The 18,779-nt window shown below is 31.1% G+C and overlaps 2 protein-coding genes across 2 annotated transcripts; both read right to left on the reverse strand.

Moving 5' to 3' along the window:
• Positions 1-743: 743 nt before the first annotated feature.
• On the reverse strand, positions 744-3,637 carry LOC101218570 (CTL-like protein DDB_G0274487). The gene is made up of 5 exons (XM_004149679.3): positions 3,416-3,637; positions 2,907-3,248; positions 1,872-2,786; positions 1,490-1,723; positions 744-1,393 (listed from the first exon to the last, which is right to left on the reverse strand). The coding sequence occupies exons 1-5, from the start codon at positions 3,431-3,433 to the stop codon at positions 1,220-1,222; spliced, it is 1,683 nt and encodes a 560-aa protein (XP_004149727.1). The 5' UTR covers positions 3,434-3,637; the 3' UTR covers positions 744-1,219.
• Positions 3,638-6,487: 2,850 nt separating this feature from the next.
• On the reverse strand, positions 6,488-13,593 carry LOC101221174 (protein RETICULATA-RELATED 4, chloroplastic). The gene is made up of 8 exons (XM_004149690.3): positions 12,930-13,593; positions 11,567-11,635; positions 9,158-9,289; positions 9,008-9,061; positions 8,876-8,920; positions 8,028-8,167; positions 6,956-7,081; positions 6,488-6,853 (listed from the first exon to the last, which is right to left on the reverse strand). Exons 1-8 carry the CDS (start codon positions 13,461-13,463, stop codon positions 6,805-6,807), a joined length of 1,149 nt encoding a protein of 382 aa, XP_004149738.1. The 5' UTR covers positions 13,464-13,593; the 3' UTR covers positions 6,488-6,804.
• Positions 13,594-18,779: the final 5,186 nt, after the last annotated feature.

Here is an 18,779-nt window from a genome sequence, read left to right on the forward strand (position 1 = left end):
ACATAACTAAATTCAAACATGTGCAACTACAAATACTAAAATAGAATGGATTCTAAAATTAAAAATAACTTTTTAATTAAAACTTCATTCTTTAAAGGATTGTGATTGTTTTAATGGCCTTTAGGGGATGAGTTTTTAATCTTATATCCTATAGTTCCACAAATTTTAAAACATTGTCATATGAAACAAAATTGAAAGTTTATTTAATTAATTAATGTTGAATATGAAAGCTAGAGACCTATTAATTTGACATTTTAAACATGAAACTACTAGAAAAAAATATATATATGTAAAGTTGAAAACTTTGATTTTTATTAGACACAATAACTATATCTGAGCCTTGTTCTGAAGGCCCTCCCTCACCTTAGCCAAAGATCCTATGGAACCAAAATAAACATATTAAAAGTACAAAATCAATAATATAAAAACTAAAATGGAATTTAAACTTGTTATCATAATAGTTCTCAACCTTCTCTTGAAAAAAAGACAGTACGTAGAAATATGTTCTTTACAGCAAAAAGTGCAGAACAAATCCACTTTTGAAATTTGCTTTTCTCTAAAGCAAGTGATGGAAAAGAGATAATCATTTCAAATCTTTCCTTCTCATTTTCAATCAATAAACTAATATTTCATCTGGACCTACCTTATAAACATACATACCTGATATCTAATATAGACAAAGCAGAAAATAATGGTATCAAATGGAAATATTGATCCAAGTAGAAAGAAAAGACTAGAAGCAATACAGTTCTAATTTTGAATAATATCCATTAAAGACTTAATTTATTAGAAGTACTCAACCAATATCGTTACACATAGAAATTAGAAACACTACACTTATAATAAAGCAATGGTGGGTTCTTACCTAACAGTACAAAGTGATGGGCCCTACTTATATGCTATGGGATATCCCAAATTCTTATGTGCATTTTATTTTCCCTCTTTTGATATTCCCTTGTGGATAGAATCTGATATTTCCCTCTTTGATATTCCCTTGTGGATAGAATTTGATATTCCCTTATAATCCATCCATTTCTCTCTTCTTCCAATGGCCAAAAGAGCATCTACTAACAATACAAAAAGTTTGACCTGTCAAGATCAAAATGCATATTTACAATTTGAAACAATGGCCTTAAGCTGGGGGGAGTCGTAGTGTTTCCAAGTTTATTCTGAATGCAACATTTTGGGGTCAGAAATCAGTTAGCTTTAATTAGAATGATCATGTCCTGCTTCTACGTGGCATTCGAGGCGTCATGACTACATCACGGTTCGACTTTAGTAAGGCTTGACGATCCTTGATTGTATCGTCGAAGAGTCGGTTGCTGGGATTTTCGGCATAACATACGTAATAACAACTCACGCAAGCATGCGGCAGTGCCATTGCAATCCTTGTCTGAGGTAATTCAAAATGGTAGAGATTCAGTTGAGATGAGTTAAAAGAAAAAAAAAAAAAAAACAGTTGTGTTAGAGATCAAGAAGAAACACAAACCATTAGGTATCCAACTATGAAGCTTAGCAAGGAAATTGTGGCTGTGAAGCCACGATGAACTGTGAAAGTCCAGCTAGCGATAACAATGACACAAATACAGCCACTACAAACTCCGGTGAGGAAGCAAATTGAGCTCGTTATATCCGAGTCGACGATCTGTACCATGTCGGTCATCTCGAAGAGCTTCCAAGTGTCTTGTGATGCTCGCACGAAATCTTTTCCATATGAACCTATCTGATAAGATTAGTTTTGAAACCAATCATTTTGAGATTTGATCCATCTAGTATCAATATGAAATGGACAAAACATTGTTTCAAATCATCCAAATCCATGAGATCAAGTCTATGATGAGCAATGGAAATGAAAAACGAACAAACTATACCTGCACAAAAGCCCAACTATTACCGCGTCGAAAGATCGAGTTCATGACATGAAGACAACAATGAGCACAAGAAAACATAAACTCGTCTTCCCCCTCAAGCAAATTCAGACCTCGAGCGAGAATTCGCAAAGCTTCAATAGTAGGAACAAAGAGAGAACCAAGAGATGCACTTCCTAGGTTTCTAGTCAAGGCTCTTTGGAGACAATATCGGGTATTGCTTTCCATTCCTCTGAGATAATAAAGAGTGATAGCCCTACTAACAGTTATATTGGCAACATTTCTCATCACTTCAGCAGTCCAAAGCAAGCTAAGAACTAAAACAATTATAGTCAGAGGAGGAAAATAAAAGTTCAATGCTCCTATGACAGACAAAATCCAAAAAGACATCCAAAGAAATCCAGCTCCAAGCATCCAATAGGTCGGCTGATTCAAATCACGGATCTTGCAAACGGGCTCGAGCGATTTGATGAAAACCTTTGAACAAAACCCTATTCTCTGTGAAACCCAACAGGCGTATAATCCATTACCAATTGCAAAAACAAGGAAACAGACTCCCACACCTTCTGTGGCAGGCATTTGAAAGCAAACTAGCAGAATTCCAGCTGATAAGGACATTGCAAAGGAACACCATAGGATAAAATGAACCATAAACTTCGGCCACAACCTCACAGCCTTTTGCCAAGCAAATGCAAGACTAATGCTCAACAGAGATGCAACCTCAACTTGTGGAAGGAAATACTGAAGGAGCCTCTTCTCTTTTCTTTTTATAGAGTCTGATGCATATAACAGCCCTTGAATCCCTTTGAAAACAAGGAAACAAACCAACCCAACAGCCAAAACCAAGTGCAGAACAAACAGAAACAGACTCACTTTATCTGTATATGCTTTTGAATTCAGATTAATCACTGCAGGTTGCTGCTTGCCGACAACGAAACAAGCAAACAAACAACGGGAGAAAAACACTTAAAACTCATCACTCAAATTTCAGCTCAAGATGAAATTAAAAAGCTCAATTGTGAGCTGTGTTTTCTTTACCTGTGGAGTTGAAACAGAGAGAGGAGCAGGAGGCTGTCGATGCTGGTGATGGTGATGGCCGGAAGGGCCACCGGAGGAGGGCTGAGGAGAAGGAGTGGCTACTCTAGCTCCACCATTGAGAATGATTCTCAAAGGGTTTGTTGGATTCAATCTATGCAACATTGAAACGTGCAAATCACCTTCATTATTAGTAGTTTTAATATCCCTCTCCATCACTTGTTCTGGTAATACACCTACTTTTTCCCCTTTCTCTAGATCTTCCATTCTCTTCTCTTCTGGTAATTTCCTCCAATTTTCCTCTCTCTCCTCCTCAGTCCTTCTCTCCATTTCCCTCTCCTCCACCTAAAAACCAAACCCACCACAAAGAAAAGAAGAAGAAGAAAACCCAATAAGTTAAAACATTCTAAATCAACAAAATTCACAGTCCAGAAACAGGGGAGCAGAAGAATCAAAGAAAAGAACCAAAAAGAAAAGGAAGGAAAAATTGAGAAAAAATCTCTTAATCTTACTTGTTGAGTAGCACCCATGGAAGAGCGATAGCGGTGGTGGTGGCGGTGGCGGCCGGAAGAGGAATTTAGAGGATTTGTATGCGTTGTTGTTGTTGTATGTTTAAGATATTGGTGGGTGGGGGGATGTTGTTTATTTGCCTTTTGGAACTTGCATCACAGTATCACAACGGGGACAGAACCCTCAAAATTATTGTTCAAAAAGGTTCACGCTCTTGAATTACGCCCGTGGATAACACGAACCAATGCTACAGATTGTTGTCATTCAATGTTCTCACTTACGTTTTTACTAAATTACTTACGCACGTGCTCTACCACATTAAAATATTTTTTATGCCAAATCGACGGCTCTCCTTTTACCTCTACGTATTTATGCCACGTTGCGTTTCCCTTTTTAATATCAAAATATTAGTTATGGAAATGTATAATTAATTGAGAAAGAAACTTTTCAACTCTATTCACTCTTTTTCTTTTTCATTTTCAACTCTCCAATGTGTTTAAATGTGTCTCTTTCTATAACTCATTTTAAACTTTCATTTTAAAAAAAAAAAACAAAAACACTAGTGGTTTAAATTCCAAAAATAAGAAATTACATAGTCAAATAAGAAATCACCTACCTTCATCAGTCTAACTCTAACTGAATTCTAAACTCTACCTTCTTTAAGATGTAACAACTCCATCTTTACCACTCCCAACAAAAATCACAAATTGTATTTATTATGGGCATTGGGTGTAACATGTTGACCTACAACACTATAGAACAAACTCTCGAATAATTGAGCAGGTCGAATAAGATGAAATTACAAATGGAGTAGCACTTTTTGTTAAAGGAAGGGTGAATATGTACAAGATTGAATTTAATTCATGGTAGTTAGAATTTAAAGATTCTTACAAAATCTCTCTACCCATAACAATTGGAAAGGTAATTTAGATTAGATAGGAAGAGAGAGAGAGAAGCATTGTAGGTGACCATTCAATTGAAGAGAGCCCCACAATATCCGTACACAATATGGACAACACACCATACAAAGCTAACCTGTTTTCTTTTTTCTCACATTAATTATAAATACTTTTTCTAATATAAAAACAAAACAAAATTATTCTAAGATAATGATAATAATTAAATAAAACAAAAATATACTTTTTTTTAGTAATATTAACAGAGAAAATGTATTATAAATATTAGTAAAATAGATGTCTCCTTATTATTCTTTGGTGTTGTTGCTAAATACCTCTCCATCCACATTCCACTACATTACTACCTGCTTTTTTCTTCAATATCCAACCTCCTTTTTATGTGTTGTGTTTTGAAGATATTAATCTTTAGTGTCTATGTAATTCACTTCATACTTGTCAAATTACCTATAAATATTGGTATTCGGTGGATTTTGAAAGATATACGTATTAGTGAAATTTTCAATGAACGAAAGAATGTGGAATCTTTTGAGATTTTCTATTTTTTAAAATTTATTTGTTTTAATATTATATTTTTTTTTACTTTTGTGTTTGGTACTTCATCTTTACAACAAATTGAAGATCTGAGAATATATCATTTTTTGGAATTGTACTATTCTAATTTCATACCTCCAACTTTAAGAAGTATTGTAGATTCTGATAGGATTTGTTTGACAAAGTTGGGAAAAATTACAATTTGGAAGAAAATAGGTATTTGATTGTTAGTGTTCAACATATACCTTTTAATTTCATTTTCTAAAATGTCTTATAGTTGTTAAGTTTTTAAAAATAAGTTTACAAATTCGTTTTAGAATGAAGAGATTTTTTTTAGTTTGAAAAACATAAAATTAATTTTTAAAATAAAAAAATACTTCAAAAAAGAAAACTTATGAATTAAAAATATATATTTTGAAAATTCAAAAACTATAACTCGAATTTTAAAAACTGGTAAAAAGTTTGAAAGCTGAAAATAATACAAAATCATTAAACACATGTATTCTTTAAAATTTAAGAAAACTCTGACCTTTTGTAAGATTAAGATTTAAAAACCTTTTACAATGTACTCTTTATTTAAAAGTTCAAAAAATACCATTTAACTTAATAAAAGTTTAAAAATTGAAAATGGAACTCAACCCAATTCTAACAGTTTGAGACTTGGTTTGAATAATTTAGATTGTGTCTAATTTTAAGACACTTAAAATTATTTAAAAGAAGAGTCATATTGAATTGTTGAATGTTAAAAAGATCTGTAGAATATCAAAAAATGTGTAAAATCTCAATGCATTCAGCATTTAAATAATTTTGAATTAAAAGAGACTGTGTTATGGACAAGACAAGAGAAAAAAAAAAACTTAAAACAAATTCAGTTGGTCTCTTCAATGCACCACATAATACACACTTATATTTGCATTTTGGGCTTATTGAATCAATATCTTTTTAGATATGTAGTATTATCTTTTCTATGTTTACTTTTTAGAAATGCAATCCATCAAATAAATTTATTATAAGGATTTTTTTTTAAAAAAAAGTGAAATAAAAACTGTAAATATTTGATAAATTTTTATAATTTCCCTTGTATAAAAAAATATTCCAAAGAAATACATTTTTTAAGATAAAAAAGAAAAAGAAAAGGTGTGAATTAAGAAAGGTGTAAAATGATGTGTTTGGGCCATAAAGGTCAAAATCTTACCGCTTGGATCCACACCTCTCTTTGTCTCATCTACCTATCAGTTATCTATCTATCATCTTTAAGATTCATAAGGAATAGTCATAAAACTTTAAAAAGATTTAACTTATGTCTAATATACATAAACGTTGGTGATGGATGATTGCAATTAATACCTTATTTTAAAAATACATATGAACTGTCATGAAAAAGATAAAAAAAACACCCCTACCATGGATGCTAGTTACTCCTGGTACCCAAGTGCATGGACTAATTTAAAGATTCATACAAAATACATTGACTTCAATTAAGCATCTAAAGTAAACTACAATTAAATAAAACCAAACATAAAGTAAAAGGAAGAAGGGAGACTTGGTTAATTAGTTTTTAAATAAAACATGCATGAAGTTAAGTACCCTAATATATCTTAGTTAATTATTTAGTGAATAGATCGATGGTATTGAAGGCTGGCGCCTACTTTCTCATTATAACTTAAATTAGGACAAATTGTTCCAAACTTCAATGTATTGTAATACTCAAAATGGAACAAATTATTTTTTCTTCATTCCGACACTTGCAAAAAAATAATAATGTATTCAAATAAACAATCATACACCCTTATATATGCTTCAATGGAAACACCCCAACATTCATCTACCACCATATCCCTAAATATTTATATAATAAAACTCGAAAAATAGCCTCGACGCATTACATTATACTAACCTCGTCGAATAATTTCTCGAACAAAAGTCTACTTTTCTTTCCCACTTTACTCTCTCGTTCTTTGAATCCCTGTCCATCTCGCAAAATCCACCCACCTGGAACAAAAACAAAATACGTGTTTACAAAAGTTTTTCAAGGAATTTGAAAAGAAAAGAACAAAGCTTTCAGGGGTTTAAGGCTGATGAAGAATTTCTCACATCAATGATCCCAAGAAAGTGTTGCCAGTTCGAACCGCAAAGCAGATTGCACTCAATGCCAATTTGTGTTTGTGCAGCAAAGGCTCTAGTATTCTTTGCTCTATTACTCCCGCAATTATTTGGTATCTGAACAAAATAAAGAGGGATTTGAAAAGAGTAGTATTGTGGTTAAGTGTAAGTTATAATAGTTGGAAACACAAACTATTATAATTTGAGTCCACTCCAGGCCTAAACACTCCCAAAGTGCTAAGAAAAAAGAGCCTTGAGACTTGAAATAAGAAACCTAAATGAAGCAGATTTGGGATCGGGGATGGGGTACCTTCCACGCCCCGCCTTGTCCTAAATGGGAATCCGACTATTTTTTTCGATTTGACCGCTGTCCCTGATCAACTGGGGTTTCTTCAATCCAACAGTTTTTTTAAGCTAAGTTGTTGCATAATTTCATCTCATCTTTCACCCTCTATTTAATAACTAATTCCTAGGCTAAAAGTAAATATGCTTAACTATCCTAGTCATATTTCTTCCTACCCCAATGACATTCCAATTTGCCATTTGGTATCTTCGAATATGGCCACTCCTAAGAGGGGAACTAAGGTTGTTCTATTAGTTTTTGCTTTTAAGTTCAGAGATATGGTAAAGGTTGTAAGTTCAAATTACTACTACATTGTTTCCTCTCACATTTTCTCTCAATATTCTTAAGAGTGTCTTGTAACTCTTTTAGCAGCCTAACTTTCGAGCTGACCCATGAAATGAAGAATTAAAAACATATCAAACAACTGGAAAATTGTCGAATTCCGTAAACCATTTAGCCATTTTTTGTTTTTGATTTTTGAAAATCGTATTTGTTTTCTCTCAATTGTTTTGCCATGATTTTTATCTTTCTAACATAAACATTTGGATTCTTATTCAAATTATGTACACAAAACTTGAATTTAGAAAGCACTTGTAAAAGCAACAATAAAACAATAAAATAAATAGGTGAAATTTGTGTTTATAAGCTAAATGTTTAAAAACAAAAAATCAAATTGTTATCAAACGAGACCTCACACATGGAAGTGAAGAAGTGCAGTACCTTAGATTGCTAGAAACCGACATGTAAACTCCATAGCCAATACTTGTTGCTAGTACAGGCACATCCTCTGCTTCCATGGCATATGATTTGTCAAAGAACTTCCTTATATTTATCAAGGTATTCGTTATACCCGTACCCACCTGAAATACAGAGTCCATAAGGCATAGGTTTCCATCTACACATCAACAAGTCAAGCAACGTTTTCAAAAGTAAAGAAACACCATGTAACTTCATTTGATTTCTTGTGAACTCAAATTACTTCGTAACTATTTCTTAGATAGATACACAAAGTTCAGAAGCAGTGCAAAAACAACGAAATCTCCTACTTCTAGTCCTACTATACTGTAGGAAACCCCAAAATTTCACATGATCCGAAGTTTTTGTCATCAAGATTCCAAAATTTTTTGGTATGTTTAAGAGGCAAGAAAATTGCTTAAACCAAGCCAAAAGCACAACTAGTTGCAAGAGGTGCACTTACAAATGACTTCATTACTGTTTCATTTTAACAGTATTGGTGTATATTGACCTCTATACAAAAAATGTTCCCATACCAAATTCAATTAAACCATCTGGAGTTTAATAAAAATGATCTCAAATGTTCCCAGTCCATCCTAAATCACCATTGATCGAAAAGCTTAAGCTAATATTAACTTGGGGTGAAATAACATGGAAGAGGTTTTAACAAAAAAAATAAAAAAAATCCTTCTAACCATATAGCATGTTAAGTTTAATATAATATTTATGTAACAGACCATAATGCAGTGAGAACACCGAGTAATAGTTAAGAGGCAACGTAATTGCTTAAATCAAGCCAAAGGAAGAACCAAGGGGGAAAACAACTGGCTTACCACAGATGCACCACTCCCTACAGCAAATAGCTTGGCCCCATTACGCTACAAATTAATAAAAGAAATCACGTTTAAATTAAAGAAAATATTAAAATTACTGAAGAACTTCAGCTCCAAAAACACACCACATACCACCACAGCACCAACTCTCTGAAGAAACGAAAAGGAGGTACCCGCCAACGCCACCTGAAGAAGGAGAATTTGACTTGGGAATGTTATGGAACACCTGGTGTTCATCTCAAAAACTAAAAAGTTGTGACTATGGAGTGAGGGGAAAGTTACCTGGAAGGCGTTTTCAGGGCAGCCATAGAAGAACTTGGTGAGAGGTCCAGCACTGATAGCTAGAGCAGGTTTGAGAGAGACGGTGGGAGCTGGAAGCCAAACAAGCATGAAATCTGCTACAATGGCCATTATCTGTTTTCTCACTCAACAAAAATAATAATAATAATAAAACAAAACTTCCAACCTCTTTTTTAAATTAACAATCAAAGATTTATAATTAATTAAGCTTAGCATTTTTAAAAATGAAGTGATCATTGAGTGAAAAATTAACATAAACTTTTCAAAAATCAACCTTCAATACCTAAAAGTAAATGGTCATATTTCTTCAAATTTAAAGACTAAAAAGCTAACATTTAACCTTTCATTTCTTTTCTTTTAAATGCATGAATTAGAACTCTAAACTTACCGGAAATAAGAAATATTTAACCTTAGAGGAAATAAGTTAAAAACACACCATAAATAAAAATTGTTATCATATAATTAAAAAAAAACTTTTTTTTTTCATTATTGTGAATATGGTAACTATGACAAGTAAATAATAATATCAAATGATTATTGGAAGGCTATTAGATGAATATTAGAGGATTTCACATTTGAATTTGCTACTTTTGCAAATTTAAAAAATGTTCGCGACAAGTTCTATTATCATAATTTTTTTTACTATTTTTTTTGCAAAAATTTTATAAATAAATAACTAATTAATTCACGTGGTTTTAGAAAAATAGATTGTATACTGGAATTTTTTTAAAAATTAAATTTAGAAACAGGTAGCAAATTTAATCTAGATTTATGATGGAAAAAAATAATTGTTATACGAAATTGAAAGGAATAAACGAATACACAAAAGGTTTGTTTGGAAAGAAATTATTGCAAATAGCAAAATCGATGAAAATATTGATAAATCATAATAATTTTTTATATTTTATCAATAATGAACATTGATAGACACAGATAGCTTCTGACGATATTTAAGATTCTTGTAGAACTATTTTTAAAATTGATGGTCTACTGTAGATATTCTTGTCCTTCCTAAAATCATAGATCTTCACTTCTTTCTATATTAGTAGATTTTTGTTTGTTTATTTGTACTATTTCTTATGCTCAAATTAATTGTGTTTCTTTTGTTTAATGTTGTGAATTCTACGGAAGCTCTTAACAGATCGTATGAAAAACATAAATTTGAATACAATAAATTTTTCTTAGTTTGTGTACTTCCAATATCGAGATGTCTTTCGGTAATTTATTTAGGCATCAAAATATTAAACTATAAAATTAGTCATAATTATTTGCTAAATATTAATTTGTCACTAGGTTATGAGCATTTTTAAATTTATATAATTATTATTGTGCAATATCATATAATTTATGATATATTTTAATTTATAAAACTTGAATTGAGTTTGTAAAATGAAAGAGTATATTTGTTTATATTTTCTCTTTTCTAATACAATGATGCATTTTGAAATTTCAAAATTAATATATATTTACTATCCATTATAACTTTTGTTTTCAAAATTTGCAAAATTTGAAGCAAAATTTCAAAACAATTTTCAAATATAAAATTCAAATTACTTGTTAAATTATTCAATTTAGAATAGTCTACCAAATATGTCTTATCCTTCAATACCATAGTCTAATCAATGGTTAACTTATTAGATTGTTACGTATGAAAAATAAGTGTTTTAAATTTGTTGTTAAATTTGATCACCATGGTTAAATTTGCTCTCGTGATAGACATTTTGATGATTGCATCAGAAACAATATGTATTTCTGCACTCCAACTTTTCATTTCCAACCAATGTGGAGAGATGAATATTCCAATCCCCACGCACATGTTCAATTTACTCTAAATTCTAAAGTGAAAAAATGGATAGATATCTATCTTTCCGATTAACTTTTCTAAAAATCTACTTTTTACAATTTTCAAATTTATCCTTTCATATACTATCAAATATAATTAAAACCCATGTAAAGTTTAAATCATATTCTTTTCACTTTAAAATTTTCATTTTAATTAAAATTTATTTCAAAACAATTCCTTAAACTTTTATCGTTAAATTCATAAATATCTGATAGAAGTGCATACCACATTTGTATGCCATCTTCTTTTCTTTTTATTGTCTTTCTCATTTCAACGTCATGCCTAATATATTTACTTTGTTTACTTGAATTAAGCGAACACAAATTTTACAATCCATATATTTAAGTGATAAAAGACTTCAACGATTCTTGAAAATAAAAAAAAAAACTTTAAATTTATTTGGAGTTCAACGGAAATAAACCCATTGTGTTTAGTTATTTATTTTTAATAATAATTATTAGTATTAGCTTTATTATTAATAATAATTTTATCTTTTAAGCAAAACAAAAAGGTGTCATTAGTTAGAAGGTTTAAATGAGAGGACATACCACGTCAGCACAAACAAAATCCAGCTCCTTGTTAAAGTTATCCTTGCGTTTCTCCAACTCAGCAGCAGTCTTAAAAATAAAATTTGTATTAGTTATGAAATATTATAATTCCTTTTAATGTTCCAAAATTTACATATTGTAAGAGAATAATGAACTTTTTTTTCTTTAACAAATAAACTTCAACTAGTTTTTTCTTCTAATTTTAATGTAATTCTTCCACATAATTGTTTTTTTTACAGAAAATTCGATATCAAATTCAATCCAAATCCAATGAAAAAACACTCAATAAGGTTAATATTTAGCCACAAATATTAACAAATTTGTCCAATCACAAAAACACTTAGGATTAACCCCAAACAAAAAGGAATAATTTGAAATAAAAAACTACCAATGTAAAGGCGAAGTTATTATAAATAAATAAAAATAGTAACGGTTGAAAATATTAGTAAAATATCAGAATTCAGAGTATATCAATGGATGAGCTTTGGTACGTTATGTGTATATTTTTATTTTTTTACTATACTTGAATAACTGAATAAATGAACTTAATTAATGCACCTCATTCAAGAAAATAACTTCTTTAGAAAACAATTCACATTCTAATTTTTTTCATGTTTATTGATAGTAATGATCCTGTTATTAATAAATTTGGCTAATTTACAAATTTAGTTACTACTATTTGAACATTTTCGTCAAAACTCTTAAGTTTGTGTTGGTCTATTCTCTTAATTCAAAAAGTGCCTAATAAGTAGAAAGCAAATAATAAGAATAATATTAATATATAAATAGTAATAAGTTAACTTGCAAGTTTAATATTAAAATTTGTTAATAAGTTCAATTTTCAATTTTTTATCTGATAAATTACTGACATATTTTTTTTAAAAAATTCTAAAATTAAAATTTTAGGGACCTATTTTAATATTCAACAATCTATTAAATACAAAATTCAACTTGATAGTATTATAAATACTGTATTATTTGAATTATATTAATTTTGGTGGATGTGTCTAATTTAATTTCAAGTCTTCTAGAAAATTTTAATCATAGTTCTCATATTTGGTCAAACTTCATAAGTCACATCTTTCATAATCATATTAAATAAGTGTTACACTTGGGTTGTTGTTTCTATTATAGTTATGAACTTAACTCACATGACCTCTCAATTGATCAAATCTAAGTTAAATGACTATTTTGCCCTTTAAACTAGAGGGGCAAATTAATTGAATTAAAAATTGGAAGATTAAAGAGAGATAAATTAAATGATGTAATTTTGAAAATTTGATAATTTTATCATAATTAATGAAAAAGCAAAAAGGTGAGTGAAGGAAATTTGAAAAAAGAAGAAGAAGAAAGGGATAAAGACCTTTGTGAAAATTCCAACGCCACATTCCATGGCTACCTTAGCCAGGAACAAATCATCCGCCAGAACCCGTTCTTTAAATCCTCCAAACTGCATCAACCAACGTAACACCGCCGATTTCTCCAACTCCAAAAACCTCTCCACGATCACCGCCGGCACTCTCCCCGCCGCAATCGCCCCTGCCAGATCCTTCGGCAGGCTCTCCGTCGACCTCCCAGCCTCCGCCAGCACTACAAACGCCTCCGCTCTGTTCTTCTCCCTGTCCTCTTCTCCCTCCTCCCCACCGCCATCTCCATGTCCATCTCCGCCACCTCCACCCCCATGGCCTCCGGGGGGGATTGTTCCGTCGGATGAGGCGAATGCGAGGGAGATTCTGAGAGTGCGGCGGGGGCGAAGGGGAGAGGTGGTTGCGGCGAGACGGAGAGAGGGAGGGGTATGGGTTGGGGAAGTGAGAATGTAAATGAAATTGGGGGTGGGAGGTGAACGGGAGAGAAAGGGCGGGGGAATGGAGAGATTGGTGATATTCCGGATGGCCATTTTTTGGCCGGGAGAAGTTTTGAGAGAGAAAAAGTGAGATTGGGATATGGAAAGGCTGTCTGTTTGTTGTGGCTGAGAAAGTGCTGAAATAAAGAGGGAGAATGATACTCACTCTCGTAAACGGACAATACACAAACTCTTACTTCACATTCATATTCACAGATTTCTATTCTACACTTCAATTATTGATTATATAATTAAATACTAAAATTCCAATTCTCACATTTTCACTCCCTAATACAATACAATACAATACATTAATTTTTTTATTTCTTAACATAGGTTGAGGTGTTAAGTTATAAACTCCTTGTTTAACTTTAGTACGTGGGATTCAATAGTTTGCTTATCTAGAGGTATGAAATTTGTGTACTAACTTGTTCCATGTATGATATACTATTACAATTACTCAACCAAAATATATATATATATATATATATATATTTCATTTAATAATTATTTTTTATTTTTGTATATATAATAGATTGCTTTTAGTTTTATTTCAAAAGATTTTGTATCAATCGAGATAGTTGTACTCACTTGTAAACTCATGATCATCCTTTTATTTAACCGTCACGTGAGGCTTTGATCACATTCACACTTAACAAAAGATAATGGCAACAACGGAGATAGTTGTTGGAGGATATGATGGTAACAAAAATAGTGGTGAGACAAGTAAGATGGTCTTAGTTGAATTGTATTATAGAGGTTAGATCCATTAATGTATAAGAGAAGATTTTGTAAATTACTACGTTACAAAAAATAATAACATACTGCATTTGTTAATATTAGTGCTAGTGAGTCAAAAGTTGTGTGGCATTATTACCCTTAAATACTGTCTACATATCAAATTGATATGTTGGGTACGTTGTAAATTATATGAGTCAGTTTATGAATCATGTTCATTAGCAAGCGATTAAAGTCATATATCATTATATAAGTAAAACCCAAGTACGTTAAAATTCTATTTCTCAGCCTGAGGTTAGACCTTGATATTCCTACTTTATGAAGCAAGTTGAACTCCCAAACAATTTGATCGATAATTATTTTAAATCTCAAATCTTTTTTTGTTTCTTTTCTTACTCCGTGATAAAGATTGCATCCAAAACCAATGCCCTTGCCTCTTTTATTTCTTTGAGAAATTTAATTCTAGTTTGTTGGGTTGGATTAAAATTTCCTCCAATTTTCTTTTAATTCTTGTCCGAACAATTGTTCTTTAAATTCTTGTCTACTAACAATTTTTTTCCATTAGTTTTGATTTTGAAGAAATTTTTCTATCCCATCAAACACTCCCTTGGGTTCGACCCTTACTCTTGTATAATATGGTAAAACATATTGAATAGGAAAAGTTATAAATACTTTTTAAGCCGAAAAAGATATGATTTCCTTCGTTTCAATCTTCTATGTTAACAACTATAACCAACTCTTGTTACTAACACATCAAAATGAACATCCACAATTGCTGCATTATGGTGTATTTTTGTTGGGAACAACCTTGTTTCTTGGTTGTTTAAGAAATAGACGCATAAAGTGAACTTAGTTTCCTTGTATTCCTAATCTTGTTGTGTGATTACATCAATGTTGAAGCACTTGCGACTAATATAATGTTTCATCCTATACCAGACAACCGATGTTCATTTTATTCATCATCAAATTAGTCGAGGAGCCCTTTGAAATTACTAAGGTTTAAACTACGGATCAACTAGACAAATTGTTTAACAAAGTTGCCCTAACTCATTTCCAATATTTTTTATATTTACATTACAAACTCAGACCTCTCAGCATGTCAAAGAGAAATCATGTGACAAAATAACAATGTCAAGCCGAAGACTTTGATTTTGAGTAAAGAAATGTTTTATTTGTATTCAATGGTTAAAGTAATTCATTGCACAATACCAAGTGTTGTGCAACAAAAGTTGTGGATAGCTCGACTAATTGTATAGGAAAAGAAAAACAATAAACAAATTGGATGGTGAAACCTTGTATTTCTTATTTTATTTTAAGTCTATTTTAAAAAATATTCCGAAAACGCAAATGTAGTTAAAAGTATATAGAATAAGATAACCATTTGACAACCCTCATATACCCTTTCGATAGCTATTTGATAATCGTCTAATATCATTAACTACTTGTGATATTTGTTATATTCGTAATATGTAAAAGAGATACTATGGACTGTTTTTTCTAAAATTTTTTTGTCATTTCATGCAATTTTCCTTTAAGTTTTATAGACTCCAATATCACATATCAAATATACACCAAATTTATTTTACCTATGTAACAACGCTTTTTAAAAATGAATTTAGCTTACAATAACATTAAATACTAGCTATATTTGTTAATGATCTTTTTCATTTTTTGAGTATAATTTTTTTAAAAAAACTTAAATACGTTGAAAACATAATAAAATTGTGAAATAAAAGTACAATCTAAAATCTAACGTTATAAAGGTTGTTTTTAGGACAATTATTTCTTTTTGTGTATCCAATAGATCACTCAAATTTTATTTTTTTAAATATGATTTTTTTTTGTCAACATCAGCTTAGTTCAATTGGCACTAGACAAGAGGTCCCAAGTTCAAATCACACCCTTTCATTTATTACCATACCTTTATAAAAAAAAACAAAAATTTGAGAATTTAAAGGTTATCGATGCTAGCGATTCCCCAAATTTGGTGGAAACGCCAAATGTCGATGAAGTTCAAGACTTGCAAAGATTGATTTTAAGCAACTGTACAAGATTGAACATAATTGATAATTCGATTATTAGACTAAAACATCTACGTAACACCTTGAATTTAGAGAAAGTATAAAATGAACCAATATCACATCTAGATTAGATAAATTCTAAAGACATAAAAATATATATATGATTATTAATCTTAAACCATCGTGTATTTATTACATATACTATATTGTTTGGCTTTACAATGTAATAACCTATATAGTTTTACAATTGTTTTAAAATTACTATTGGAAGGAGTACTTGTGAGGCATCACCAGCGTAACCTCCGAGACAGCCCGAACGTCCGAGGTGCACTCCTAATTTCCAGAGCTTCACCTCACGCTTAAATTCTTAGTTACTCCTTGCTTAACTACTTAATTATAACGAAAAGTGAAAAATGATTATAAAGTAAAAAGAAAAAATAAATAAGCTTAACCCATGTCGTTGCACATTTGATACTTTATTGATATACACTTGACATATTTTGTTATACTCAATATACTTCGTACATTAAAATGTGTCATATCCACAAAATGGAACAAGTGACGTGTGACTCACTTTAACAATCACAATTAGTAGAAAATTTGGGAGAAAATCATAATTAATAATTAATATGAAAATTGAAGTGTCATTTATTGTTGATTAAAATTTCAGATCAAATCGATATTAAAATGATTTATGGAATGAAATTTCTACCAGAATAATGATATCTTAAAAACATCGTAAAGTATTGTGATTTAATTTTTCTACTGCGAGATCAACCAATTTCAAATGATGTCTCATGATGAATGTTAGTTTAGGGTTTATGGATTTGGATAGTATATATGTTAAATTTAATATATTATTTCAACACTTTAACACGTTGTTCTACTCTGAAGAACAAATCTATTTACCATAATAATAATAGTAGATATTAATAATAACCAGATCAAGCATGCTTAAGGATACACATTATACCTAAATTAGCAGGCACTTAGATTCAAATCTGTAAGAGGCAAAACACCATTATTCACAACCAAACCACTGAAAGACCTCCAAATATTTCTTGATAGCTTTTCACAATTTAAAGTTTCAAGATTGCTAAAAGAAGTGATGGCATTTGCTGCATGGTCTATAAGTGTTCCCCCAATGTCAAGCATGGTAAGAGATGGTATGGTCTCCAAAGTGGGGGGAATTTTGTGAAGGCTTTTGCAGCCATTTAAATTGAGAGTTTGAAGAGATGTATATCAGTCTACAAATTGATTCAGGAAGAGTTGAAAGCTCAGTACAATCCCTTAGGTTCAATAATGTCAACATGGTCTTGTATAAGCATCCCGTCGAGGTGAAGTTCGGTCAAAGATTTGGTGGTTTCTGCTGCAATCTTTGGAAAAGACTCAATGCCTAAATTGGAAAATGTTTGGAGTCTTTTGGAAGTGATAAGTTTAGATGGAAAGGTTTTGAGATTGACACAATTTGCCATATCAACTAAAAGAAGATGATTATTGAAAGTATTAATGGAAGGATGAACCTCACACAATCTTTCACAATTCCTTAATATATATCAATCTTTGAAGATTTGGAACCTTTGACAAATCAGGGGGTCTTAACCAAATTCTCTGATATCCACGCACATCAATCTCTTTCAACCAAATAAACTCCTGTGTAAAATTGTGAAACAACAAACATCAAAACATCTCACATTAAAATATATCATTGAAATTCTCAAAATTATCCATACCCAAAAATAAAAACAAGTGGTTGACAATATATTAGTTAAAGTATATAATTATGTACACATATATACTCACCTTTTGCCCCTCCCAAAGTTGCACAAGTTTACTATTGTGCAAATGCGCAATTCAAATATAGATTGTGGTTCGAATGTCGAGGGCAAATAACGAAGGATAGCCATTCCAATTAAGAAATTGCAATTTATTTGACAGAAATTAAATATTTTCATCAACCTTCACATTGTTGATTTTTAATATCTTCAACTCAGTCATATATTCAAATGGCTTGGCCCCCGTTGCTAGTTTCTCATCCTCCTTGTCCATAAGCACTATTCCTTGAACGAATTTTAATCCCTGAAAAATAGATCAGAATAATCATAATAATTACATACATAGACTAAGTGTGCATTGTTTGGGAGTGATAGTGATTTGGAATTTGATGAAAAAAAAAATTAATGAAACAAAGTTTATTGTTGCTTTCACTTTCCTCTTGAAATACACGATGAGCATCTTTCCAAAGCCAAATTCTGCTTTGGGTTTCTCTTGCATCTCGTTCAATTATTCGACCCATACAACCAACCAATGTATGCATATGGACATTCTTATATGACATTTGAAATAGATTTCTTTCAGCCAATTACAAGTGCAATTTAGTGTTGGGTGATCTATAACCCAAACTTTCGAATATTTCAACCACTCTATCCATACTCATACCATTATTGAACAAACATGCCAAATCTACAAAAAGTTGTTGGCTGTCTTCATCCAATCCTTCATAACTTGTCTCCAATATGTCATGAAAAGAATCTTCCTAAGGTAATTTATCAAAATTACTAGAACGTTCTTCCCATGTGTTTATATCTTTTCCATATAGATAGGATCCAAA

Source organism: Cucumis sativus, chromosome 3 (genome assembly GCF_000004075.3).
Source record: "Cucumis sativus cultivar 9930 chromosome 3, Cucumber_9930_V3, whole genome shotgun sequence".
NCBI classification, from domain to species: Eukaryota; Viridiplantae; Streptophyta; class Magnoliopsida; order Cucurbitales; family Cucurbitaceae; genus Cucumis; species Cucumis sativus.

Excerpts from the sequence above, each read along its gene's own strand:
- LOC101221174 (XM_004149690.3), bottom strand. The coding sequence starts at position 13,463 with ATGGCCATCCGGAATATCACCAATCTCTCCATTCCCCCGCCCTTTCTC. Across the intron at positions 9,062-9,157 it reads GCCCTGAAAACGCCTTCCAG|GTGGCGTTGGCGGGTACCTC; the intron begins GTAACTTTCCCC and ends CTCCTTCTTCAG. Across the intron at positions 7,082-8,027 it reads TCGGTTTCTAGCAATCTAAG|ATACCAAATAATTGCGGGAG; the intron begins GTACTGCACTTC and ends TATTTTGTTCAG.
- LOC101218570 (XM_004149679.3), bottom strand. Across the intron at positions 2,787-2,906 it reads TCTCTGTTTCAACTCCACAG|CAACCTGCAGTGATTAATCT; the intron begins GTAAAGAAAACA and ends GTCGGCAAGCAG. Across the intron at positions 1,394-1,489 it reads TCATAGTTGGATACCTAATG|ACAAGGATTGCAATGGCACT; the intron begins GTTTGTGTTTCT and ends GAATTACCTCAG.